This window comes from Terrapene carolina, unplaced genomic scaffold, assembly GCF_002925995.2.
Source record: "Terrapene carolina triunguis isolate 2854851 unplaced genomic scaffold, T_m_triunguis-2.0 Scaffold990, whole genome shotgun sequence".
Classification (NCBI taxonomy): domain Eukaryota; kingdom Metazoa; phylum Chordata; order Testudines; family Emydidae; genus Terrapene; species Terrapene triunguis.
In genome coordinates, this window is record NW_020665341.1 from 273,818 (window position 1) to 300,604 (window position 26,787).

The window sequence follows — 26,787 nt, forward strand, 5'->3', positions numbered from 1 at the left end:
TGAGTTGCTTGTCCATCATGACCCCTAAACCTTTTGCAAAGTCACTGCTTTTCCAAGGGTATTTAGGGGCCTTGAAATGCAATGCCTAGAAACCCCAGTTGCCCCCTAAAATCCTAGTGTAAACAAACCTTAAGTATTATTTTTTATTTTAGGCTGATACAATCTACTGCAGCCGCTGTCTTTGGCCTGAAGAAAGGGAGAAAAGCAGTGGGGAGAAGACATGGGGTTTTAGTTGGAATGCTCTGGCTCTCATGCAGGGCTAGGGTCTGACACAGTACAAAGCGATTCACTTGGGGTCTGGCTACACTTGAAATGCTACAGCTGCCAAATACCCCCTCCAGCTTCCCCTGCTGCACCCTCCCTTCACTTCCAGCTTCCCCCCCACGGCAGAGCTGCCGGGGGCGCGTTTCTCAGTGACCCGGGCGGTGGGTGGGATTGGCTGGGCCGGTCTCTATAGGGAGCGAGGAGGGATTTCGGGCGGGGCCCCCCCGGCTGAGCGGGGTGTGGGGCGGGGGGGTCCGTCGCTGCTGCCCCCACAGGGCCCCGGTTCGTGCTGGGAGGGGCCGGGCTGCGCTCGCTCGGCCTCTGTTTACCTTCCCGGGTCAGATCCTCCATTGTGAGCCGGGAGCCCGGGCTGAGCCGCTGCTGCTCCCCGGCGGGGTCTGTGCGGGGCGAGACCGGCACTAACCCCCCTCCCCGCCCCGGGCTCTGCCCGCCCCAGCCCCGAGCCGGAGCCTGCAGGTGATGGGGGGACCCGGGGGAAGGGCCGGGGCCGGGCAGGAAAGTGACTCTGCCCAAGCGGCCCCAGATCTCGCCGCCCCGGGCAGCTGCTCCCTGGCTGGGAAGCGCCTGGCGGAGGGACCGGAGCTGCGGCCCCAGCAGCGAGTCGCCGCCCGGGCTCTGCCCAGGATCTGCTCCCGGGGCCAGCTGGGGGTTCAGGCAGGGGGGAGAGCGGCTGGGGGGGGGGCGTGGGCGGGCCCCAGGAGGTTCCCTGTTGTGTCCCTGGGGCTGGGTTATCAGGGAGGGGAGAGAAATGAGACTGAAATGGGGGAGAGGGGGAGGTTATTGTTCACCTGCAAATGTAACCCCGCTACAAACCTCCGAGCCCCTCCCTCCCCTGAGACAGGCCCCTTCCTGCCCCAGCGATGGGTGAATCTCCCCAGCACTGAACTGCTGCTGGGCCCTGTTTGCTCCATCAGAGACACCTGCTCTGAACGGGGGCAGGATCCTGGTCTACTGAACAGCCCAGAGTGTGACCCGCTCACAGACTGTATCCTAATGCCCATGTGCCAGGCAGCCTGGATAACCTGCTACTGGTGTTGTAGGGGGGGGCGTTATAGTGAGATCAAGCTGCTCAAATTTTGTTTCTCTTCTACATACAAAGGCTTGGAAGGATGAGATTTTTGTCATAAATGTGGGTAAATGTCAGTTTCTCCATAGACACACAAAGGGTGGGTGAAAAAAGATTTCCATCCGAAATAAGGAAATGTACAGATAGGCAAATGAATAAAATGCTGCTATAGAATTTCTTAGAGTTTGATTTAAAGATATTTACTTGGTATATTTTGACATGTGATCATGACTGCGTGTGTTTAAGATTTGTAAAGCTTTAACTTTTTCAATTCTCAATATCTACAGTCATTAAGTAATTGTTGTCTGATCCGCCCCACAATTTCCCACAACTGCAAAAATGTAAATCAATAACAATTGAAAATAAATCCGTAAAACTAAACATTCATATTACTATTGAAATGATAAAAAATAATCACATTCTGCCAATCCTGTAGATAAATCTAGCATAAATCATACATAAAATAATACATAAATAAATCACCACTAGTCTAGCCCCTTTTCTCTCCATTAATATAATATTCCTGTGTAACCACTCCAATTTTTTCCTTTTTCTGACTTCCCAGATTTTTATGTAAAATCCTTTCAAATTTTGTCCTCTTTCTATTTATTAATTAACATATTATCTGCATAAATATTTTCCTTATTTTTCTCTAAATACCCACTATAAAGAAAAAAAATAGATTTTGCCGTCTCCCTTTCTAATTAGCTGAAATCAATCCTTTCCTATTTCCCTAATTTTCTCTCTCAATTGTCAAATAGTGATATAAAATCGCAACATTCACTGATGTTTGCACTCTAATTTTTGTATTATATAAGATTTTCTTAGTTTTGGAGAAATATTGTCCTGAGTCACTGATTTCATTACAAGGGGAAAATGTCACATACTCTAAAGGCCTCTAGACTCTAGCAGAGAAAGGCATGAGAAGAATGAATGGCTGGAAGATAAAGCCAGTGAAATTCAAAAGGAAAACTGGGTGATTAAGTACTGCAGAAAACTACCAAAGGAAGTGGTGGACTTTCCATCTCTTGAGTTCAAGATGCCTTTCCGATAGACATGTTTTAGTCCAACACAAGTGACTGGGCTCAATGCAGGAGTAACTGGACGAATTTCTCTGGCTTGTATCATATGGGAGGTCAGACAAGATTTTCTAAATTCAATGTTCTCTTTTCCGTTTGGCCTCAAAAATCCCTAACACCAAATGGAGAGTGAGTGAGTGAGTGAGTGAGTGGGTGGGTGGGTGGGTGGGGGATTAAACTCCCCAATGATCAACTCTCCATGATATGTGAGAAGGAAATTGTTTCCTCCTTCTTTAAGCCTCCCCCATGTAGGGAACCAGTGTCTCCCAGATACTGATGGGAAAATCAACGAGGGCAAGATGTACAAAGGGATTTAGGCATTACAATGATCAGCATAGCAGCACGTAATGTTTAGGTGCCCTGCCTCCCAGTGGAAACCGCAGCCCTGAGTTAGGCTCCCAGGCTCCCTATATTATCCCTGGGCAGAGCTAAGCACCGAAAAATGGGATCCACAAAACATGCTGACTGGGGAGCTGCCAGAGCTAGCCAACAGGAAATGCTGAGGAGAGGGGTGGGTCATGCACCCACAGGTGCTGACTTTCCAAAGTGCCGGGGGTTCCTCGACCTCCAGCTCTGCCCCAGACCTTGCCCCCACTCTACCCCTTCCCGCAAGCCCCTGCCCCCACCCTGCGTCTTCCCACTCCCCTCCTGCCCCGCCTCTTCTAACCCCCCTCTCCTGAGCACCGCGTCCTCACTCCTCCCCCCACTCTTCCCCAGCCTCCTGACGCCTTGAAACTGCTGATTGCGGCAGGTGTGGGGAGGGAGGGGGAGGCACTGATCCGTGGGGCCTGCCGGTAGGCAGGGGGTACTGGAGGGGTGGGGAGAGCTAATGGGGGGCTGCCAAAGGGTGCTCAGCCCCCACCATTTTTCCCCCATGGGTGCTTCAGCCCTGGAGCACTCACGGAGTCGGCGCCTATGCATACACTCCTGCCTCTCAAAGGGACCTATCTCTACTTGGTCAGTCTCAGCTGCGAATGCCACCATGCAGAGGCTGCTGTGGAATACAAAGGGGGCACCCAGCAGTGAGGCCCAGGGGAGAGCCCCCGTCCCCTCACTCCCAGCTGCTGGGAATGGGGAGGGGGTTGGGATTCCTGTCCCTTGACTCTGTTGAGGGGCTCCACCTCCTCTATCAGCCTCTGGTTAGTAAGTGTGTGATAAACATGAAGGCCCCTGCTCTCCTCCCTCCTGGGAGGGACAAGGAGCTCTCTCTTTCTCCCCTCCTGAAGCCTCCTAGCTGCTCTGAGTAGGGTGAGGGTGGGATTCTGCTACCCTTTCTCCCCCCTCCTCCCAAGAGCTTCCATTTTATCGGCCCTCCTCCCCCATGAATAGCGGGATAGTAGCTGGAGCAGCAGGTGCTGAGTGGGGGACTCTTGTTGTTTCAGATGCCGGTGACCTTCGAGGAGGTGGCTGTGTATTTCACCCAGGGGCAGGGGGCTCTGCTGGACCCTGCTCAGAGAGCCCTCTACAGGGACGTCATGCAGGACAACTACGAGACGGTGACCTCGCTGGGTAAGGGATACCTGTCCCCTCGGTTATTAGAAGCGGGGGTGGGGGTTTGTGATGTAGCCAGTTTCGCTTCTACTCAGGTTCTTCCCAATTCCCTTAGGTTACGTCTACACAGCATCTGGGTGGTGTGATTCCCAGCTCGGGTAGATGTACATGCACTAATTCTGCTAGAGCTAGTGCCTAAAAAGAGCGGCAGAAGCATTGTATTGTCCTATCTGTATTCATTCATATCTGTTCCCCTCACTTCCTGGGACTAGCTCCATCCACGGGGCAGATGTCACCCACCCACGCTGACTGAGATCTGGCAGGAGCTCCCCGTCCCCAGATTTTACTTCCCCCTGGGTGTTTGGAAGGGATCTGGAGGCAGAATCCAATTTCTCTTGGTGCTCCGTGTTGTCTGTTACAAGTAAGTTATTTCTTCCAAGCATGGAGGCTCCATTTTTTTCTTTAATTTATTTTCAAAACCTCTGTTTCTGGCTTCACCCTGTGGTGCCGTTGTTGTACCTGACGCTGTACAGTGTAAAGGTAGAACGAGAGGGCTTCAAAAAACAGAGGAGTCTCCATGCTTGGAAGATGAGGAGGAATATCCCAGTTCTAATGGATCCTGGCGCACGAGGGACCCACTTCAGAGAAGGAAAATTTACAGAGGGATTAGTAAATGTTCCCTTTCTCAGTCTCCCCAGTGGTTGTTGTGTTGTTTTTCCCCTCTTTGCTGTTCCCCTTTCGTTCCTTCCTCCCCAGCACGGGGGATGACTCCTGTCTGGATTCTCTCTCTGTATTCCAGGGCGTGCTGGGATGATGAGTGAGAACGAGGAGGAGAATCCACAGCGGGAAGGTGGTGAGGACGTGGGTCTGCAGGGAACGGTATTGGGAAGATCCAAGCAGAATTTTTATAAGAATCATAAACCAGGAAAAACCTGCGAAAACCAGCGCAGGTCGGCGAGGCTGCTGGGATATGACCCAGGGAAGAAAACGTGTGAACCCATAAATGATGGTGGAGATTGCAAGGACCTCAAGGAAACCACAGCCCAGCAGAGAATCCCTACAAAAGAGAGAAAAAACACATGCACCGAGTGTGGGAAAAGCTTTATTAGGAGGTCACATCTTATTTCCCATCAGAGGATCCACACTGGAGAGAAACCGTATAAGTGCCTTGTCTGTGGGAGAGGTTTCAGCCAGACCGCACATCTTATTTCACATCAGAGGATCCACACGGGAGAGAAACCCTATAAGTGCCTTGATTGTGGGAAAGGTTTCATTCAGGGTTCACATCTTCTTAGGCACGAGAGAACCCACACGGGTGAGAAACCCTATAAATGCCTGGAGTGCGGGAAAAGCTTCATTCAGAGCTCGGATCTTATTTCACACCAGAGAACCCACACAGGAGAAAGAGCCTATAAGTGCCTTGACTGTGGGGAAAGTTTTGATTGGAACATGCAGCTTGTTAGACATCAGATGCACCATACAGGAGAGAAACCCTACAAATGCCTGGATTGCGGGAAAGCATTTAGTGACAGTTCAGCCCTTATTATTCATCAGAGACTCCACACGGGAGAGAAACCCTATAAATGCCTTGACTGTGGGAGAAGATTCAATCAGAACTCACTCCTTACTAGACACAAGAGAACCCACACTGGAGACAAACCCTACAAGTGCCTGGACTGTGGGAAAAGTTTCAATCAGAGCTCATACCTAATTGCACATCAGAGAACTCACACAGGAGAGAGACCCTATATATGCCCTGAGTGTGGGAAAAGTTTCAGTTGGAGCTCAGATCTGACGGCACATCAGAGAACCCACACAGGAGAGAGACCTTATAAGTGCCTGGAATGTGGGAAAAGATTCCTTCAAAGCTCAAATCTTAGTGTGCACCTGAGAATCCATACGGGAAAAACACCCTATAAATGCCCTGACTGCGGGAAAAACTTCAGTCAGAGTTCAAACCTGACTAGACACCAGAACACCCACATGGCAGGAAAAACCTCATAAATGCCTCAACTGTGGGAAAATGTTTAGTGGTAAAGCACAATTTAATACTCATCAGAGAACCCACCCTGGAAAGAGACCCTATAAAGGTATTGACAGTGGGTGAACGTTTAATGACAAAGCACACCTTAGTATACATCAGAGAACCCACACACAGGAGAGAAGCCCTATAAATACCTTTACTCTGGGAAAACTTTTTTTCAGAGCTCAGGTCTTATTTCACAGCACAGCATCCACATGGGAGAGAAACCATATAAATGCCAGGAGTGTGGGATAAATTTCAATCATAAGTCAAACCTAATTCGACATTAGAGGATCCATACAGGAGAGACACCTTATAAATGCCCTGAGTGTGGGAAAGAATTTAGTGACAAGTCACGCCTTATGGGACATCAGAGAATCCACATGGGAGATAAACCCTGTAAAAGCTTTATTCATCCCTCACATCGTCTTGTGCATCACCAAATCCGTTCAGGAGAAACACCCTATTGGGAAAAAGTTCAAACCTGACTAGGCACCAGAGAATCCACATGGGAGAAATCGCCATAAATGCCTCGACTGTGGGGAAAAAGTTGAGTGACAAGTCACCACTTAATACACATCAGAGAACCCACGCTGGAGATCGTGCCTATAAATGGCTGGATTGTGGGAAGAGGTTCACTCAGAGTTCAGTTCTTATTTCACGGCAGAGGATCCACAGCGAACGCAGAGATGCTTTGAATGTGGGAAATGTTTCATTCAGAACTTTTTACACGTCACAGCCCCTCCTCCCTGCTGCAGCCCTGGCTGCTGGGCCGAGGGGCCTTTCTGCCGCCGAGAGTTGTCTAGAGCAGGAAAACTGGTCAGGGTTGGTAGCTGGCACGTTTATCCCTGACCTGGACCAAACCTCCACCACTTCTAGTCTAGACCAACCCCCAGCATCTCATTTATACAATGGTCCCAATCTAAGTTCCCTGTAAGCTGCGCAGCCACCCAGCAAGTTATCAAGTGCCGCACACTACAGGTGCCCCTCCCCACACTGTCACCCTGCTCCTGCCCTCTGCCTTGGAGCTGCTCCCAGGAGCCTCCTGCTTGCTATGCAGAGCGGGCGGGGAGGGGGGGCATTGATGTCAGGGTGTCCCATGCTCCTGTACCCCATCTCTGCAGAGCGGGAGTGGGGGGGAAGAATGCGATAGTGCTCAGGAGTGGGACGGAGGGAGCTTGCTGGTGGCTGCTGCTGTGTCTGTTTTGAGTGCCAATCTACCTAAAAGGGCAACATACTTAAAGGGGCAAGGCGTGTCTCACACACACAAACACACACACACACACACACACACACACACACACTTGTGTGTCTGTCTCTCTCTCACACACAGTGTGTCTCTGTCTCTCAGACACGCAGTGTCTCATGCACACACACTGTCTCTGCCTCACACGCGCACACACTGTCTCTGTCTCTCTCACACACACACACTGTTTTTCACACTCACCTCCCAACACATACTTGTATTATTGTTGTTATTGTTACTTCTTGATACTTCCTGCAATGCACATATATTCTCTGTAATTTTATTCTTTCAAAGTGCTGTTGTCTGAGTTTTTTGACTGGTCTGTGCATGTCATAATTTTTATTTCTCTCTTACGCTTACATTTAATTCTTTGAGTAGTGAGTTCTAAAATGCCTAATATCCTGGCTGGAGTAATTATCCCTATGGTAACTTTTTAAAACTATATATATTATCTCTAGGTTTTTTGTTTCTACTGGTGGCACACATCCGCACATTACCTCGGAAATTTGATGCACATAACAAAATTCATTCCGCACACGGATGGAAAAAATTAGAGGGAACATTGGTCGCAAGCAACCCCCACCAAATCAGACTCCTAAGGTCTGGAGATGAACGTGTCGCAGACCTGGAGGCGGAATTTGAGTCAATCCCAAAGACAGTGTGATTGTTCTGACCCTAAATCCCAGTTTCCATCTGTGGGTAAAGCAGCTTCTGGCCTTTTTCTTGCCCAGCTGTTTGTTTTCAGATGGGAGTTTGGGTTTTCTCCTTTCATTAGGATGACGTTAAAACTTTTGTAAGTAACATGACCATATAAGGAGGCTCCGAATGGGACAGGTGTAGACAGTTCAGAGGAGAAAATGAGTAAATCTGTTCTCCTGATTTTGAATCATCTGGAACATGCTCTGGGATGTTGATTTATATGAACCGGGAGTGTCTTATAGTCCACCCTGTATTGTGGATTGTTCTCTATTTGCTGAAGGCCGTTTGATCCCATAGTAGGATATTAGTTTTGTTTTACAGGATGTAGTGCGGATTTATTGGAGACTTCATAAGACAAAGGACCATTTGCCAGGACACTCTCATTTTATTTGTACCATTTTCCGACACTTTGCCATGAGATTTTAGTGTTGTTTGAACAATGATTATTATAAATCACCAGCAGCACAACCACTGATGGGGCCAGTCGCAGTCCAAGAGGCAGAGACTGAGACGTGGTCTACACCTAAATTTATGTCAACCCAGCTACATTGCTCGGGGGTGGGGTGGGGGGGGAGGAGTCTAAATCCCAGAGCTGTATAGTTAAACCGACCTAAACCCGTGTAGACAGGGCTACGTTGAGGGAAGAATTTTTCCATTGACCTAACTACCGCCTCTCGGGGAGGTACGTTATACTTAAATTCATAACTTTACTAAACACTACAAATCATGGATTGAATAGAGACGCTCACACTGGATTTATGGTTTATGACAGGGGTGGCCAAACTTACTGCCCCCTGAGCCGCATATAATAATGGAATGGGTTACCTAGGGAGGTGGTGGAATCTCCTTCCTTAGAGGTTTTTAAGGTCAGGCTTGACAAAGCCCTGGCTGGGATGATTTAGTTGGGGTTGTCCTGCTTGGAGCAGGGGGTTGGACTAGATGCCCTCCTGAGGTCTCTTCCAACCCTGATATTCTATGATTCTAATCTTCAGAAGTTTGAGAGCCAGGCACGCCTGCCGAATCTCGGGGCTTCTCCTCTGCAGCAGGGCGGTGGGAATAGGGGCTTCTGCCCTGTTGGGAGGGGGGTCTCGGGGCTTCAGCACCATGGGAGGCACCTGCTGGGGCTCGGGGCTTCAGCCCCACTCCCGCTGAAGCCCCGAGACTCCCCTCCCTGCTGGGCAGAAGCCCCTAGCCCCTCCACCCTGCCTCAGGGCAGAAGCCCTGAGCTCCCCCACCACCACCAGCTTGGTAGGTGGAGAATGAGGGGGGCGCCGTGGTAAGCTATGTGAGCCCCACTTTAACGGTACAAGAGCTGCATGCGGCTCACGAGCCAGGATTTGGCCACCCCGGCTTATTACAACAATCTATAACCCACATCCCCTTTCCCCTCACTTCTTGTTTTCCCCTCATTTCCCCTCTACAACCGGAGAGGCGTTAACTGGCCTCTTCACCTTGAAAGCTCCTTTGAAATCCATGTTAACTTACGCTTCTGTTCCCCCTTGTAGTTAGCTGTGACCCTCTCCGTACGACGACGCAGAGCTCTGTGTAAGCTCGAAAGCTTGTCTCCCCACCAGAAGTCGGTCCAGTAAAAGAGATCCCCTTCCCCACTTTGTCTCTCTCACATCCTGGGACCAACCTAGCGACCACGCCGCTGCATACGCGGATTTGCTTTGTAAAAGGCTTTGAGCTCCACGGGTGAAAAGTGCTAGTTAGGAGCGAGTTGTTACTATTCTTGATTTTATGAAGGTGGCACAAACGTTGCTTCTTTAGGCCGAGTTCATCACTCACCGCAAGGGAAGATCACCTCCCCACACGGCAGGGTGAGGCTCGCCTGAGGAGGGGCAAAGGGGCTGAGTTGGAGGGGAGGGGATAGGCGGGGCCAGGGGCACAAATGAGAAGAACTGGTTGGAGCAGCGCGGGGCGGGGGGGGGCAGGGGCAGGGGCTGGCTTGGCGTACAGCTCAGGCAACATAAGCCAGGAGTCATGGAGCAGGAGGTGGGGTAGTCCGGCCTAGTAGTCAGAGCCGGAGTCAGGAACTGAGCAGGGCTGGACTGGCCGGCAGAGGAACAAGCCCAGCTGAAGACATAAGCATCGAGCAGCCGCGGGCCAAGTCCTCCTACCGGGTTTAAGAGCAGTCCTGGCAACGCTACTCAGCCAGTTCAGCCAAGCAGGGGTTTCAGCTGCCGTTAGCCGGCTGATCCCAGGCCCAGCTGCATGCTTCCCTTCCTGGCACAAAGCAATTGGCCCTCTATTAAGCTGCTGCCTGTGATATGGGTGCACCACCGCAGAGGTCTCCACGCGGCTTGTAAAGTGCTCACTAATGGCTTCATGGGAAGGGAAGGGGAAGCTGGAAATCATGGAGGGGGAAGTTCTTCGTTGCAGGGGATGGTGGGCTAAGTTCCCTCTAAGCTGAGCGGCCTATTAAGCGCTGCGTGGGCGCTCAGGGCTGCGGCGGGAAGAGATGCCCCTCCCGCAGCCGCGGCGCCCCGGCCCCGACCCAGCCCAGCCCTGGCCCTGCCACGGAACAGGCGCCCCTCCCCCAGCCCAGCCCAGCCCTGAACGTGCCTCTCCCCCACAGGTGCTGCTGCGAGGAGAAAGAGCTGGGAAAGGAGTCCTCTCTCCCCAGCGTAGCCCCAGGGAGCCCCACTGCACCCCTCATCCCCAGCCCCATCCCAGAGCCCACCCCCCAGTCGTAGCCCTCACCCCCCGCACCCTAACCCTCTTCCCCAGCCCTGAGCCTTCTCCCACACTCCGAACCCCTTGGCCAACCTGCCACATGGATTTTATGTGCACCAATATGGCGGTGATGTGTGCCACATCACCGCCATGTTGGTGCACCTAACAAAATTCATTGCGCACATGGGTGGGAAAAATTAGAGGGAACCCTGATGGTGGATTGTGGAGAAGGAGAGAGAGACACCCGTCTTCTCTCAGGTGTTTAAAGTTACTGTAGCCAGTGTGGATAAAACTGTCAAGGTGCTGGGCCAAAGGCCGTTATCCGGGATTTCTCTCCCTGCCCTGTCAGCAGCTTCATGTGCCAACCATTTTGAGACGCGGCCATCATCCCAATTCCACCTTCAAAATGTGTCCAGGATGGGGAGGGGGGAGGACCGCTTAGGAATCACAGAGCATCCTTGGCCTTCAGCTAGCCACAGCAGTGCCTGAACTGCTGACAATTGCCCGAACGACCACTAACGCCCACCAGAATATATTCCCTTTCCACTAAAAAAGAATCTAGGAATTAAACTGACCAATGAACTTTGTTAATCCCGAGTGAAGACTGCCCGGGGGTATCTCAGGCCATTCCAGAGCTTGGAGTTACGCAAACCTCCAACCTCTGAAAAGCCTGAAACACATAGTTAAGGGACACACCAAAACAACATCAATCATTTGGGCTATGCCCAGAGCGCACACGCACTCCCGCTCGGCCTGTGCAGAGCATGCTAGCACTGAGAGACTAGGGCCTGGTCTGCACTGGGGGCGGGGGGAGGGAATCGACCTAAGATACGCAACTTCAGCTACGAGAATAGCGTAGCTGAAGTCGATGTATCTTAGATCGACTTAGATTGACTTACTTCGCGTCCTCGCGGCACGGGATCACCAGCTGCCGCCCCCCCGTCGACTCTGCTTCCGTCTCTCGCCCTGGTGGAGAGGAGTTCCGGAGTCGACGGGGAGCGTGTTCGGGGATCGATGTATCGCGTCTAGACGAGACGCGATACATCGATCCCCGATAGATCGATCACTATCTGCTGATCCGGTGGGTAGTGTAGACATACCCTAGGGCACATGACAATGGTAGGACAGAACCTATCCCCTTCTTTTTGCTACGGCAGATCTTGTTTTTTAGGTGAGCTGTCGTGCACAGGAGCTGCCTGCACCAGAGCAAACACTGAGCCCACTGAATAGAAACAATCTACACTTGTGAAATTTTACAGCCCCTTCCCCCTCACGCCAAAGAGGATCCAACACTACACTTTAATTTACCCATAGCCCATGGGCCACACTCATCGCCCACCTAACTGCTGACAGTCCTCATGGCAAGAAGCCCACTGGAATCAGTCTGTCTTACCTGTGTGTTAGTATTGCTAAAATAGATGTAAAGTTTATAAGAGTGTGTTTAGATTTTATAAGCTGCTTGTAAGATGCTGCAGGCATTAATCTTGTTATGGGGGGATATAAAGTGTCTGCTCTGTGATTGTGTAAGTCCCAAACAGGAAAGAAACATTAGCTTGTGTAAAATCCTCACTTCCTCCAGAAGGAATGGCATTTTCTCTGGAGCCAGGCAAATTACCGGACATCAACTATTGTAAAGTACTGGTCTCATGAAGGCACATCAGCAGCAGATGACCCATCGGACACCATAGAACAAAAGACTCTGTTCATCGCTCTTCCTGCCTCGCCCCCGGCGATGTGAGGTGAGGATATGCCGGCAAATTTCTTCTGTTAGGGGGCTTGCAAAGAAAGAGGAATAAAAAATTCCCTACAAAGAAGTACTAAGTTATCTCTATGTTGCTGGACTTTGCGAGGGCAAGATTTCTAAGCAAAAACATGGGATCCCCAGCTATACAGCCTGGGATAGCCCTAAAGGACTTGTAAAGGTTACTTATGATAGAAACTCTTCTTACTTTTTGGAACTCAAGACTGTAACTCATTCATGTGTATATGTTTAAGTGCTTTAACCTTGTAAATAACTCCCATTTCTTTTCCTTAGTTAATAAATCTTGGTAGTTTATTACTGGATTGGCTACAAGTGTTGTCTTTGGTGTAAGATCTACAGTGCAATTGACCTGGGGTAAGTGACCGGTCCTATGGGACTGGGAGTAACGTGAATATTGTTGTGATTTTGGGTTTAAGGGACCATCTATCACCAAAGGAAGCTCACCTAGAGGGCAAGAAAGACCAGAGTGTCCAAGGAGGCTGTCTGTGACTCCATGGTTAGGCTACTGGGGCCTGAAGAGTTTACATTTAATATCTGGTTGGTGAAATCTAACTATAGAACTCAGCTGGGGTTTGGGCCCTGTCTGTGGTAGTCTGCCCCGAGGTTGGCATTCATGCTCGGGCTGCTGAAGGACAGCTTGACACTAAGCCAAATCTCCCATGCTGCAGATTGAACCGATTAGTTCTTGTCCTACCTTCAGGGGCCATGGATAACCATTGATTCCTGTCCTCTCTATAGCAGCCCGTAATGTATTGGAAGACTGTGATCAGGTCCCCCCTCCGCCTTCTTGTCTCAAGACTAAACCTGCCCACAAGCTGCTTTTCCCATAGATGGAATCTGGGAATTAAGTTCAGAACGATCACACAGTATTGGGGATTCATTTGAACTCCCCTCCAAGTCTGTAACTTTTTCATAAAAAACAACGAGGAGTCCTTCTGTTAGTCTCTAAGGTGCCACAAGGACTCCTTGTTGTTTTTGCTGATACCGACTAACACGGCTACCACTCTGAAACCCGTCAACATCTTCACCAGCAACCCTCACAAGTCTGACTTAGCATGAAAGAAGTCAAAGATATGTGCAAGGTAATTGGCTTTATTTTTTAAGACACTATGGCCAGTCCTAGGGATGGAATCGATAGAATTTCTCTCCTGTGTGGAGTCTCCACTGTCAATTCCACTTCAAGCATTTTCCATGTTAAAGATATTTAACAGGTCTATTCTCTGTATAGGTTTGCTGATGCCTGATACAAGCTGATCCCAGCCGAAGCTTCTCCCACATTCAAGGTTTCTCCCCCATGTGGATTCTCTGATGTCGAATATAGGTTGATCTCCAACTGAAACTTTTCCCACAGTCGAGGCATTTATAGGGTCTCCCTCCTGTATGGATTCTCTGATGTTTACAAAGGGCTGAGTTGTTAATAAACCTTTTCCCACAGTCCAGGCACTTATACAGTCTCTCTCCTGTATGAGTTCTTTGATGTGAAATCAGATTTGAACTCCAACTGAATCTTTTCCCACACTTAAGACATTTATAGGGTTTCTCTCCTGTGTGCGTTCTCTTATGTGAAATAAGAACTGAGCTCAGAACAAAGCTTTTCCCACAGTCCAGACATTTATACGGTTTTTCACCTCTGTGGGTCCTCTCATGCCAAATAAGATCTGAACTCAGAACGAAACTTTTCCCACATTCTAGGCATTTATAGGGCTGCTCCCCTATGTGGGTTATCTTATGCCGAATAAGAGGTGAACTCTGATTGAAACTTTTCTCACAGTCAAGACAATTATAGGGTCTCTCTCCTGTATGGATTTTGTGATGTTTAATAAGGGCTGTGTTGTCAATAAACCTTTTCCCACAGTCCAGGCCCTTATATGGTCTCTCTCCTGTATGAGTTCTCTGATGTGAAATCAGATTTGAGTTCCTGTTGAACATTTTCCCACACTCACGGCAGTTATAGGGTTTCTCTCCTGTATGCGTTCTCTGATGTGAAATAAGGTATGAGCTCTGATTAAAACATTCCCCTCAGTCCAGGCACTTATAGGGTTTTTCTCCCGTGTGGCTACTCTGATGTGAAATAAGATCTGAGCTCAGAACAAAGCTTTGTCCACAGTCCAGACATTTATAGGATTTCTCACCAGTGTGGGTTCTCTCGTGCCTAATAAGATCTGAGCTCTGAATGAAGCTTTTTGCACAATAGATATATTTATAGGGTTTTTCACCTCTGTGGGTACTCTCATGCCTAATAAGATGTGAGCTCTGAATGAAACCTTTCCCACAGTACATGCATTTATAAGGTTGCTCGCCCGTGTGGGTTCGCTCATGCCTAATAAGATGCGAACCCTGATTGAAACCTTTCCCACAGTCAAGGCATTTATAGGGTTTCTCTCTCATGTGGATCCTCTGATGGGAAATAAGGTTTGCGGTCTGATTGAAACCTTTCCCACAGACAAGGCACTGAATCTTTTCCCACACTCGAGGCATTTATAGGGTTTGTCTCCAGAATGGGTCCTCTTGTGTCGAGTCAGGTGTGAGCTCCGATTGAATCTTCTCCCGCAATCGAGGCATTTATAGGGTCTCTCTCCCGTGTGCAGTCGCTGGTGAGTAATAAGGGCTGAACTGTCACTAAACCCCTTCCCACAATCCAGGCATTTGTAGGGTTTCTCTCCTGTGTGGTGCATCTGATGTCTAACAAGCTGCATGTTCCAATCAAAACTTTCTCCACAGTCCAGGCATTTAAAGGGTCTTTCTCCCGTGTGGGTTCTCTGGTGTGAAATAAGATCCGAGCTCTGAATGAAGCTTTTCCCGCACTCCAGGCATTTATAGGGTTTCTCACCTGTGTGGGTTCTCTCGTGCCTAATAAGATGGCAACTTTGATTGAAACCTTTCCCACAGACAAGGCACTTGTAGGGTTTCTCTCCCGTGTGGATCCTCTGATGTGAAATAAGGTGTGATCTCTGAATGAAGCTTTTCCCACACTCGGTGCATGTGTATTTTCTCTCTTTTATCGGCATTCTCTGCTGGGCTGTGCTTTCCTTGAGGTCCTTGCAATCTTCACCATCATTTATGGGTTCACACGTTTTCTTCCCTGGGTCATACCCCAGCGGCCTCTCTGACCTGCGCTGATTTCCGCGGGTTCTTCCTCGTTTGTGATTCTCATAAAAAATCTCCTCGGATCTTCCCAATACCATTCCCTGCAGACCCACGTCCTCACCACCTTCTCGCTGTGGATTCTCCTCCTCATTCTCACTCACCATCCCAGCACCCCCTGGAATACAGAGAGAGAATCCGAACAGGAGTCATCCCCCGTGCCGGGGAGAAAGGAACGAAAGGGGAACAGCAAGGAGGGGAAACACAACACAGTAACTGCTGGGGAGACTGAGAAAGGGAACATTTACTAACCCCTCTGTCATTTTTCTTTCTGTGAAGTGGGTCCCTGGTGCTCCATGATCCATTAGAACTGGGATAGTCCTCCTCATCCTCCAAGCATGGAGGTACCTCTTTCTTTTAAACCCCCTCTCTCACTCTAATTTCACAGTGTACTGCACCAGCTACAACAGTGGCACCACAGCGTGAAGCCAGAAACAGAGGTTTTAAAAATAATGAATGAATACAGACAGGACAATATGATGCTTGATACCTCCTTGTGTTTCCGACTCCCCTATCCTGTGGCTGAGGGAGTGGAGATCAAAGTCTGGCTTAAATAGGCTGGGGAGACTATGGGGTCATTCTCCTGAAATTGAAGGGTCTGTCTGCACAGCTGCTGGGAGGTGTGATCCCCAGCTTGGTAGATGAACAAGCACTAGTGTCTGACAATAGCAATGTGGCCATGACAGCACCGGCTGTGGCTCGGATTAGCCACCTGAGTACAATCCTGCCCACTCAGGTGGCTAGCCCTAGCCGCTATCTATGCCACTATTTTTAGGCGCTAGCTCTAGCAGAACTAGTGCATGTAAATCTACCTGAGCTGGGAATCCCACCTCCCAGAGGCTGTGTGGACGTAACGTAAGGGACCAGGGAAGAACCTGAGCAGAAGTTGAACTGGCCACATCACGGTCCCCCTCACAGCTTCCAATAACCGAGGGGACAGGAAGCCCTTACCTGGCGAGGTCACCGCCTCGTATTTCTCCTGCATGACGTCCCTGTAGAGGACTCTCTGACTAGGGTCCAGCAAAGCTCCCTGCCCTGGGTGAAATACACAGCCACCTCCTCGAAGGTCACCGGCATCTGAAACAACAAGAGACCCCAACTCAGCACCTGCTGCCCCAGCTGCGATCCCACTATTCATGGGGGAGGAGGGCCGATAAAATGGAAGCTGGGGGGGCGGGGGGAACAACAGAGTAGCAGAGTCCCACCCCCACCCTGCTTAGAGCGGCCAGGAGGCTTCAGAAGGGGAGAGAGAGCTCCTTGTCCCTCACAGCCGGTGGAGGAGGGCAGGGTCATCTCATTTATCACATACCTACTAGCCAGAGGTTGGTATGGGAGGCAGAGCCCTCAAGCAGGGTCCAAGGACAGGAATCCCAACAGCCTCCCCATTCCAAGCAGCTGGGGGTGAGGGGACAGGGCATCTTCCCTGGGCCCCCTTCAAATTCCAGAGCAGCCTCTGGCTAGTAGGTTCAGGCTCCAGCATTGGGAGTCTGGTTCATTTTCCCAGCCCTGCCCGGTGGGTTTCTTTCCCATGCCAGAAATGGGGGAATTTCCATCCCCCCAAATAGGGTGACCAGATGTCCCGACTTTATAGGGACAGTCCCGATATTTGGGGCTTTTTCTTATATAGGATCCTATTACCCCCCACCCCGGTCCCGATTTTTCACACTTGCTGTCTGATCACCCTACCCCCAAAGGGCCTGTTCTGAACATTATGCAAGAGACTGAACATGTCCCAGCAGGTCACCACCTCCCTCGCCCTGTGTATTTCCTGCTCCAGCCCTTCTAACACAAACCCACCAGCAGCTCCCTGAAACTCCCCTCTCTGAACGGGTTTCCCAACCCCCAGCAGGATGTGTTGTAGTCACTGGGATCGGGCAGTCCTACCCCTGTGGGGAGCTCCATTTTCAGAAAGCAAGTGAAAGTTCACACAAAGTTACAACCACTGATAACAACAAATGTTGCTAGGAAAAGGTACACAAAGGAGACAGGCTGGGTCAGCCCAAACAGAAAGGTCTAAATAGACATGGGAGGAGTGGGCCTGAAACCTGAGGCTCCTAAAACCCAGGTGAGGGCCCTACCAGAGGGCTGAAGTTAATCTCACTCTTCCTCGCCCAATGCATATGTATTTATTCATACATGGTGGCATAGGCGCCAACTTTCTCCGGCACCGGTGGGTGCTCACGCCCCCCTGGTCCTGGCCCCGCCCCGACTCCACCCTTTCCCCGCCCCTGGCCCTGCCCCCATTCCAACCCCTTCCCCAACGTTCCCGCCCCAACTCCACCCCCTCCCTGCCTCTAATGGATCCCTTCCCCAAATCCCAGCCCCGCCTCTTCCCCCAGTGCGCTGCGTTCCCACTCCTCCCCCCTCCCTCCCTGCCCTGCGAATCAGCTGTTTTGCGGTGCAAGTGCTGGGAGGGAGGGAGGAGAAGCAGGACAAGGCAGCGTGCTCACGGAGGAGGCAGAGGTGAGCTGGAGCAGGGGGGCGGGGTGGGGCCTTGGGGAGCTGCCGGTGGGTGCTCAGCACCCACTAATTTTTCTCCGTGGGTGCTCCAGGCCTGGAGCACCCACGGAGTCAGCACCTGTGCATGGTGGAACAGCTTCAACGGGAGAGACTGAGGCCTGGTCTACACTACAGAGTTAGGTCGACATGAGGAGCTGACATTGACCTAACTCTGTAAGCATCTACACCAAAATGTTGCTCTCACTGATGTAGGTTGCCCACTAGACTGAGTTAATAACTCCACCTCCGCGAGAGGCGTATCTCTCAGGTCAATGTATTTAGGTTGATGCAGTGTTCATGCCGACACTGCTTTGCTTTCATCACCTGCTGCTGCCTTTGTCAGCCTGAGCCCTGCCGCACGGGGCTAACAGCTGGAGTGTGTGGGGCTGACAGCTGGAGCCCCACTGCCCCGGGAGTGCTCCAGCACCACTGACAGAAGGAGTGTAATGTGGACGTGAAAAGCTGGTTTAATTGCTGTGGTAGCTGTAGGTCGACCTAACTTAAGTCAATTTAATTTTGTAGTGTAGACATGCCCTCGGAGAGACGTACCCTGGAAAACCCCATAGTCTTATGCATCAAATTCCAGGAGAGGGTTCACAGCTGAGAATGACCAAGCAGAGATAGCCGCCTAAGTCCCTTTGAGGGGTGGGGCATATGACTCACTCCTCTCTTCAGCATTTTAGGACAAGAAGCAATGGGCTTAAATTGCAGCAAGGGAGGTTTAGGTTGGACATCAGGAAAAACTTCCTAACTGTCAGGGTGGTTAAGCACTGGAATAAATTGCATAGGGAGGCTGAGGAATCTCCATCACTGGAGATTTTTAAGAGCAGGTTAGGCAAACACCTGTCAGGGATGGTCTAGATAATATTTAGTCCTGCTTTGAGTGCAGGGACTAGATGACCTCTCAAGGTCCCTTCCAGTCCTACGATTCTATGATCTTCTATTGGCTATCTCAGGCAGTTCCCAGTCAGCATGCTGTTTTGTGGATCCCATTTTTAGGTGCTTAGCTCTGCCCAGATATAATATAGGGAGCCTGGGCGCCAAACTCAGGTTGTGGTTCCCGCTGAGATTCAAGGCAACTAAACCTTAGGTGCTGCTATGCTGATCATTGTAATACCTAAGTCCCTTTGTACATGTAGCACTGGGTGATTTGCCCATCAGTGTCTGGGAGACACTAGTCCCCTAGATGAGGGAGGCTCCTTAATTATGGAGGAAACAATTTGCTTCTCAGATATAGGGGGGAAAGTTGATCACTGGGGAGTTTAATCCCTCCCCCCCAATCTCCATTTGGTGTCACGAATTTTTAAGGCCAGAAGGGGAAGAGACCATTGAATTTAGAAAGTCTAAACTGACCTCCTGAACAATACAAGCCAGAGCAATTCATTCAGTTACTCCTACATCGAGCCCAGTAGTTACTTGTGTTGGACTCAAACACCTCCACCAGAAACCCACCCAGTGCTGAACTCAAGAGATGGAAAATCTACCGGTTCTCATGGTAGATCTTCCCAATGGTTAATCAGCCTAATTTTCCATTTGAATTTCATCTGGCTTTCAGCCATTCTTCTTCCTTCTGCCTTCCTCTGCTAGATTCAAGAAGCTTTTTGAACCTGATATTTTCTTTTTGTAATTAAATCAATGACTCAGGGCACTATTTCTCCTCCAAAACTAAGGAAATCTTATATATCCTTAAATCACACTGTAAGAAGTTCTCAAGCAGCATTTTTCTTACTTTGCCTAGCTATACGTTTTGATTATTATCCATGGAAATACAGTAAAAGCTGTGTTATCCGGCACTTTATCAACCGGAAAGCTCTATTAACCGGCATTTCTGATCTCTCCCAATACAAATCTTCAGTCTAGTAACCGGGACTAGTATACTGCCCAGGAGGTTATGCAATTGCACATTCTGCATTCTGCTTTTATGCCAAAGAGGCAGAAGACAGGTCAGCCAGCGGATCTCAGGGATTTATTCAAAAAAGCAGCTTCCAGGGTGTGTCATAGGGTCAGTACAGATTCAGCCCAATCTCCTACACCTTCTACATCTACGACGATAATTGATGTTGATCATGCTGACCCTGAGGCACTGCAAGGTCCTGAAGTGCCTTCTGAATCATCAAACAAAGATTAAATTATGTTCAATATCGCTTTAGTGTTCAGTGTATTTGCAGTGATCTGGGTGTATGCGATGCGCTGCCCAGAGTGATATGTAGAGTCATAAGATAACCTGCTGGATAGAAAACTTGCCCTGTATACACCTAAGGGCTTCAAGAAACCAACCACTCTGCAGTGCAGTACTGTGACGGGATTGGTGAGTACCTGTCGACTATTTTTTACTTTATTCATTTTATCGTATTCTAATCCTTTGAAAATTAGAATTCCATGGGTAAGTATAACTCTTAGTTAACCAAAATATTTGATTAACTGGCACCCTCCATTCCCCCAACCGGATAACTAAGCTTTTGCTGTACTTTCTCATCTGTTTGTGTGTGTAGGGGGAAACTGGTCTTTACCCCCCAAAATCTCATCCTTCCAAGCCTATTTATATAGAAGAAAAAAATATTGAACAGATTGATATCAATATAACCCACACTAACAGCAGTTTTATTCAAGCTGCCTGGCACATGTGTTATAGGATACAGTCTGTGAAAGGCTCACAGTTCAGTAGACCAGGGTCCTGCCCCCTTTCGGAGCAGGTGTCTCTGATGGAGCAAACAGGGCCCAGCAGCAGTTCAGTGCTGGGGAGATTCACCCATCGCTGGGGCAGGAAGGGGCCTGTCTCAGGGGAGGGAGGGGCTCGGAGGTTTGTAGCGGGGTTACATTTGCAGGTGAACAATAACCTCCCCCTCTCCCCCATTTCAGTCTCATTTCTCTCCCCTCCCTGATAACCCAGCCCCAGGGACACAACAGGGAACCTCCTGGGGCCCGCCCACGCCCCCCCCCCAGCCGCTCTCCCCCCTGCCTGAACCCCCAGCTGGCCCCGAGAGCAGATCCTGGGCAGAGCCGGGCGGCGACTCGCTGCTGGGGCTGCAGCTCCGGTCCCTCCGCCAGGCGCTTCCCAGCCAGGGAGCAGCTGCCCGGGGCGGCGAGATCTGGGGCCGCTTGGGCAGAGTCACTTTCCTGCCCGGGCCCGGTTTTGCACGTTTTTGTGTGTGAATACGTGAAAAGACCCCCACAAACTCCCATGCCCAGTGCCCTCCCACAGACCACTCCGAACCCCCCCCAGATCCTCTCACTGCCCAGTGCCCCTTAGCTGTAGACCCCCCACAGCCCTCCCACAACTGCACAGTGCCCTGCCCCTCCCCGCCCAGAGCCCCCCCCCCCACAGATTCCCTCACTGCCCAGTGCCCCCCACCGCCCCACTGCCACAACTGCACAGTGCCCCACCCAGACCCCTGCACACTTCCCAGCGCTCCAACACACACAGATCTCCCCACCCCCCACTGCACAGCACGCCCCCAGACCCACTAGAGACCTCTGAGAGGAGTTTGATCTCAGTCAGACTCGCTGCCGAGGGCAGCTGGGGAGACACAGGGGCTGCTGGAGCCCGAGTCCAGGAGGCACCGAGCTCAGCCTTAGGAAAGGCCACGCTCAGGGCCTAACAAGGAAATAGCTTCCTTCCCATCATGCAGTGAGCTGGGTGCTGACTGGCCGAGCTTTCCTCCAGCTGGCGTGAGAGCAAATTCACCCTCTCACCCCCACAGAGCCCTGGGCATTGGGTGGGGCAAACTGAGGCACAGAAAAGGGAAAGAACATGTCCTGGCCTCACCCTACTCCCCCAGCGCTGGGCTCTGGTCCCGGAGCACCAAAGTCTCCTCTTTTTCTGCTGGAGACTCCCCAGTTTCCCACCCTGGGATCCCTCCCAGCCACCGATGTGCCCCAAAGGGGACCGGCTCTATCTGTCCTACCATCAGTGATGTCTCCTGAGCAAGCACCAGGGCCGGCCCAATTCGTTTTTTCATCCTAAGTGGACCCCGCCCCCCGTCAAGATAGAAAATGGGAATTTTGTTTCCCTCCCTCTTTGGACATAATCTACCAGGATTTCATCCACCAAAAAGTTGCCAGATTCACAGGGCAGTTGGGGTTTTCCTGCAATCCCCAGCTGCTGGAGGCATGGGATTGCTGAGCTGTGATAAGGCAAAGCAGTGCGCATCACAGGCACAAACTAACCCACGGAAAGAGCTAGCCCCCTAGATGTTCACCCCCCCCAATAAAAAAGAGGGGTTCTATATATTTGCTTGCTGGTCTTTGGAGCCCCTTTTCCAGCTTCTCCCTCCAGTGGCAAGGGCTGGAAACGCGGCTCCAAAGACCGGCAAGCAAATATATAGAACCCCTCTTTTGTGTGTGTGGGGGGGAGGGTGAACATCTGAGGGGCCGGCTCTCCTTCCATAGATTAGTTTGTGCCTGTAAATGTCCCGATCGCGGCTAACGCAAGACAAGCCACTGTTCTGGGAGATTCCACGTGCCCAAGGGTTTGCCCTGGTTTTAGCTGGTTGAACTGGTCAGAGTTTGACAGTGTTTCAAATCACGCCATGAGCCAGACCCAGCGTTGGGGGTAGATTAGCCGCTGTCTGTGCCTATCTTTCTGCTGGACAGAGGGTGAGGTCCGAACTGCCCCTGTCCCACCCCCCCACCCACAGCTGCTGGGAATTTCCACCCCACAGAGAGCCAAGACTAATCATGTGGCTTGGCAATTCCCTAGCACAGTTAGGGAGGGTGAAACATGGGGAACAAGCAGGGACGATCCTGCCCCATGGGTGGGGAATAGACTGCGGGGGACAATCCTGCAACCTGGGGGAATAGAGCAGAGGGGACAATCCTGCCCCTTGGCGGGGGGGGATAGAGTGCGGGGGACAATCCTGCTCCTTGGGGGGGGATGGGCTAGATTGGGGCAAACACCCTCCACACGCCCTCCGCCCTCTGCTCTTACCCGGCCAAATCTCCGCTTCTCTCCGTGCAGGCAAAATTTTGTCTGAGAAACAAAAGCGTAACTCCGTGTGTCTTATCCTCCCAGCAGCCCAGCTGGTGGGGGTGTCATAACTATAAAGGGAAGGGTAACAGCTCTCCTGTGTACAGTACTATAAAATCCCTCCTGGCCAGAGACTCCAAAATCCTTTTACCTGTAAAGGGTTAAGAAGCTCAGGTAATCTGGCTGACACCTGACCCAAAGGACCAATAAGGGGACAAGATACTTTCAAATCTGGGAGGGGGAAGGCTTTTGTTTGTGCTCTTTATTTTGGGGGTTGTTCGCTCTTGGGACTGAGAGGGACCAGACATCAATCCAGGTTCTCCACATCTTTCTGAACAAGACTCTCATATTTCAAACTTGTAAGTAAACAGCCAGGCAAGGCGTGTTAGTTTATCTTTGTCTTCTCAACTTGTAAATGTACCTTTTACTAGAGTGTTTATCTCTGTTTGCTGTACTTTGAACCTAAGGCTAGAGGGGGGTCCTCTGAACTCTTTAAGTTTGATTACCCTGTAAAGTTATTTTCCATCCTGATTTTACAGAGATAATTTTTACCTTTTTCTTTAATTAAAAACCTTCTTTTTAAGAACCTGATTGATTTTTCCTTGTTTTTAGATCCAAGGGGGTTGGATCTATATCCACCAGGAGTTGGTGGGAGGAAGGAGGGGGGATGGTTAATTTCTCCTTGTTTTCAGATCCAAGGGGTTTGGATCTGTATTCACCAGGGAATTGGTGAAAAGTTTCTCAAGGCTTCCCAGGGAAGGGAATTAGCTTTGGGAATGGTGGCAGCGGACCAGATCTAAGCTGGTAGTTAAGCTTAGAAGTTTTCATGCAGGCCCCCACATTTGTACCCTAAAGTTCAGAGTGGGGAAGCAGCCTTGACAGGGGGTTTGAAGGTGGGTGGGGCGGCCCTGCTCTCACATTGGTAGTGCGACGGGGTGGGAGGCAGTGGACGTGTGGGAGGGGAGAACAGAGAGGCCCGGAGAGGTGGGGCCAGGCTGGAAAAGCAAGTGACAGAGACTGGAGGGTGCAGAGAATCTTCATTCCCCAGATCCCCCCATGGGCTCTTCGGAGCAGCAGGGTCTGGAAGTGCACGTGCTTTAAAGGGCACTGAAAGTGTCAGGAACTGTGACCAACTTGGGGGGAAGAGGGAGGGGGACAGCTTGGCCAGAGATACACCCCCTTGTGAATTTCTGGATGTTACCACTGTCTCTCCGTCCAGAAATGACATCCCAACTGCCTCTTCTCAGAAACGAGGCATTTCTTAGAACTAAAAACAAAAACCCTTAGCAAATATTCAACTCTTTCCACTGCTGGGTAATGGTCACCTGGGGCTGAGATGCAGTCACCTCTGGGGTGGGACAGCTGAGGAACAGCAGCACAGCAACACTACATGGGGATGGCTCGCCCAGCGCTGAGATGCAGCTGTCTCTAGGGTGGCTTCTTCAGATAACGTGATCTTATGAATGGGTCCTTTTGTCTTTGGAACTCACTGCCACATGAGCCCTGCTATGTATCCTGGAGCTCTTTGCTGAGGCTTTTTACTGCTTTTTACTCCTGTTTGATGGTCTCCTGTCTGGTATTTCCCAGGTTTTGGTTCTTTACATTAAGGGTGAACCACTCAATAAGACTCATAGACGTTAAGGTCAGAAGGTCATCTAGTCTGACCTCCTGTACATTGAAGGCCACAGAACCTCACCACCCACTGCTGTAATAGACCCCTAACCTCTGGCTGAGTTACTGAAGTCCTCCAGTCGTGGTTTAAGGACTTCAAGTTACAGAGAATCCACCATTGACACTAGTTTAAACCTGCAAGTGACCTGTGCCGCGTGCTGCAGAAGAAGGCGACCCCTCCCCCCAGGTCTCTGCCAATCTGACCTGGGGGAAATTCCTTCCTAGTCCCAAATATGGCGATCAGTTAGACCCTGAGCTTGTGGGCGAGACCCACCAGCCAGACTCTTGAGAAAGAATTCTCGGTAGTAACTCAGAGCCCTCCCCATCTCGTGGCCCATCACCGCCCGCTGGAGATTTTTGCTGCTAGCAGTCGCAGATCAGCTACATGCCATCATAGGCAGTCTCGTCGTACCATCCCCTCCATAAACGTATCCAGCTCAGTCTTGAAGCCAGTTAGGTTTTTTGCCCTCACTGCTCCTCTTAGAAGGCTGTTCCAGAACAAACTAACTTCTGCCTGAGTCTGTCGTGGGCCTCACACAACAGCTATCAGAGGCGGGGCAAGCTGGCCTCAGTCCACCTCAGTGTGGTGCTAACTCTGAACCCTACTAATGGCAAGCCACTTCTCAACACCCCACATCTTCACTTTGGATCTCAGGCTGGGAGGCAGGAAGGCAGTGATCAGACAATGAAAAGTTACACAGCCAGCTGTGAATGCTGTTGGGTTTTCTTAGAGTGCAACACGGCCGTGACACCCTCCACTCTGCATTGGATTTGTTTCCTGTCTGACACGGGTGGAAATCGAAAGAAACATGGGAATGGCTCTTTCTGGGAAAGAAAAGATTTAGCAGATTTTATCTGCTGTCTAGGCATGCAGCCAGCATGAAGCCACCCAAAAAGCACTGAGTTGCAGCTGATGCTGGGGTGGGACAGCTGGGTAACAGCTGCAGAGTCGCACTGAAGTTCTCAGTGGGGACCTTGCTGTCACCAAAGGCTGTTCCAGGGGAGCTTTTACTGCCATTGGCCATGATACACTGACACTCTGGAACCCTGTATCTCTCAGTAGCACACAGTATTCACCCCTGTGATATGATGATGAGATGTTTTGTATTATGCATGCCTTGTGAGGTGGTATGTAAAATGTCTGGATCTGTTGAACATTAATAACCTGTTGGATTGGATGTGCTATCATTGTATGGGAAGTTATGCTCTATGTGTGTTTATGAAATATGTTGTGAGGTTGGGAGAAGCCCACAGCCAGCTTTACAGTAGAAACAAAGGAGGGCCAGAAAGGTGTTGATGGCCCATCAGGAAGAATCCACTCTCTGAGAGACTCCTTGGAGAGGGCACTTAGTCAGTGGGATACTGCCTGACCAATGGGACTGCCTGACCCCCATGACACAGCAAAGATCTTTCTAGCAACTGAAAGAAAGTATAAAAGGGGGACAGAGACATCATAGAATATCAGGGTTGGAAGAGACCTCAGGAGGTCATTTAGTCCAACCCTCTGCTCAAAGCAGGACCAATCCCCAACTAAATCATCCCAGCCAGAGCTTTGTCAAGCCGGGCCTTAAAAACCTCTAAGGATGGAGATTCCACCACTTCCCTAGGGAACCCATTCCAGTGCTTCACCACCCTCCTAGTGAAATAGTGTTCCCTAATATCCGAGCCTGGACTCTGTGACTGCATTAGTCGCCAACAGGGGAGTGTGGCAGGAGAGGACACAGAACATGTCTACAAATAACTTTTTCTGGACTGCTGAGGTGGGAGGAGAGGCCAGATTCCATCTGGTGCTTTGGGACTCTGAGGATGCTCTGGGATCAGGAGCGAAGTCTCTGGAGCCTCGGGAGGTGCAGGTTTGGAGACATGTGGCTCCTACCTTGTCCAAAGTAACCTGCCGTGCTCCCCCACAAGAGCCATGTTAACAGGCAACACTGCCTCTCTCTTTCCTTGGCCAGATGGATCGTGTCCTTTTTCTGGTGGCTAGTCTGGAAAAGGAGGACAAGAGCTCACTACTGCTACCACCTGAGGGAGTTGCTGGGTTGAGATCAGCTGGTAGAAGGAGGCAATAGCCCCAGAATCTGGGACTTCAAGCCCCTAGAGTGACCTCTTACCTTTATAGACCCCTCCCCCCATCATACACAGCTATGTTAAAGGTTAGCGTGATAGTAAAGAGACCCCTT

General features: G+C 50.5%; 1 protein-coding gene and 1 pseudogene across 1 annotated transcript; one reads left to right on the forward strand and one right to left on the reverse strand.

Annotated features, from left to right (window-relative positions):
- The window catches only part of LOC112124284, a 408,472-nt pseudogene that overhangs the window by 236,517 nt on the left and 145,168 nt on the right, over positions 1 to 26,787 (reverse strand).
- On the forward strand, positions 3,908 to 7,006 carry LOC112105237 (zinc finger protein 501-like). Its single transcript, XM_024197942.3, has 2 exons — positions 3,908 to 3,939; positions 4,721 to 7,006. Exon 2 carries the CDS (start codon positions 4,732 to 4,734, stop codon positions 5,923 to 5,925), a length of 1,194 nt encoding a protein of 397 aa, XP_024053710.1. The 5' UTR covers positions 3,908 to 3,939; positions 4,721 to 4,731; the 3' UTR covers positions 5,926 to 7,006.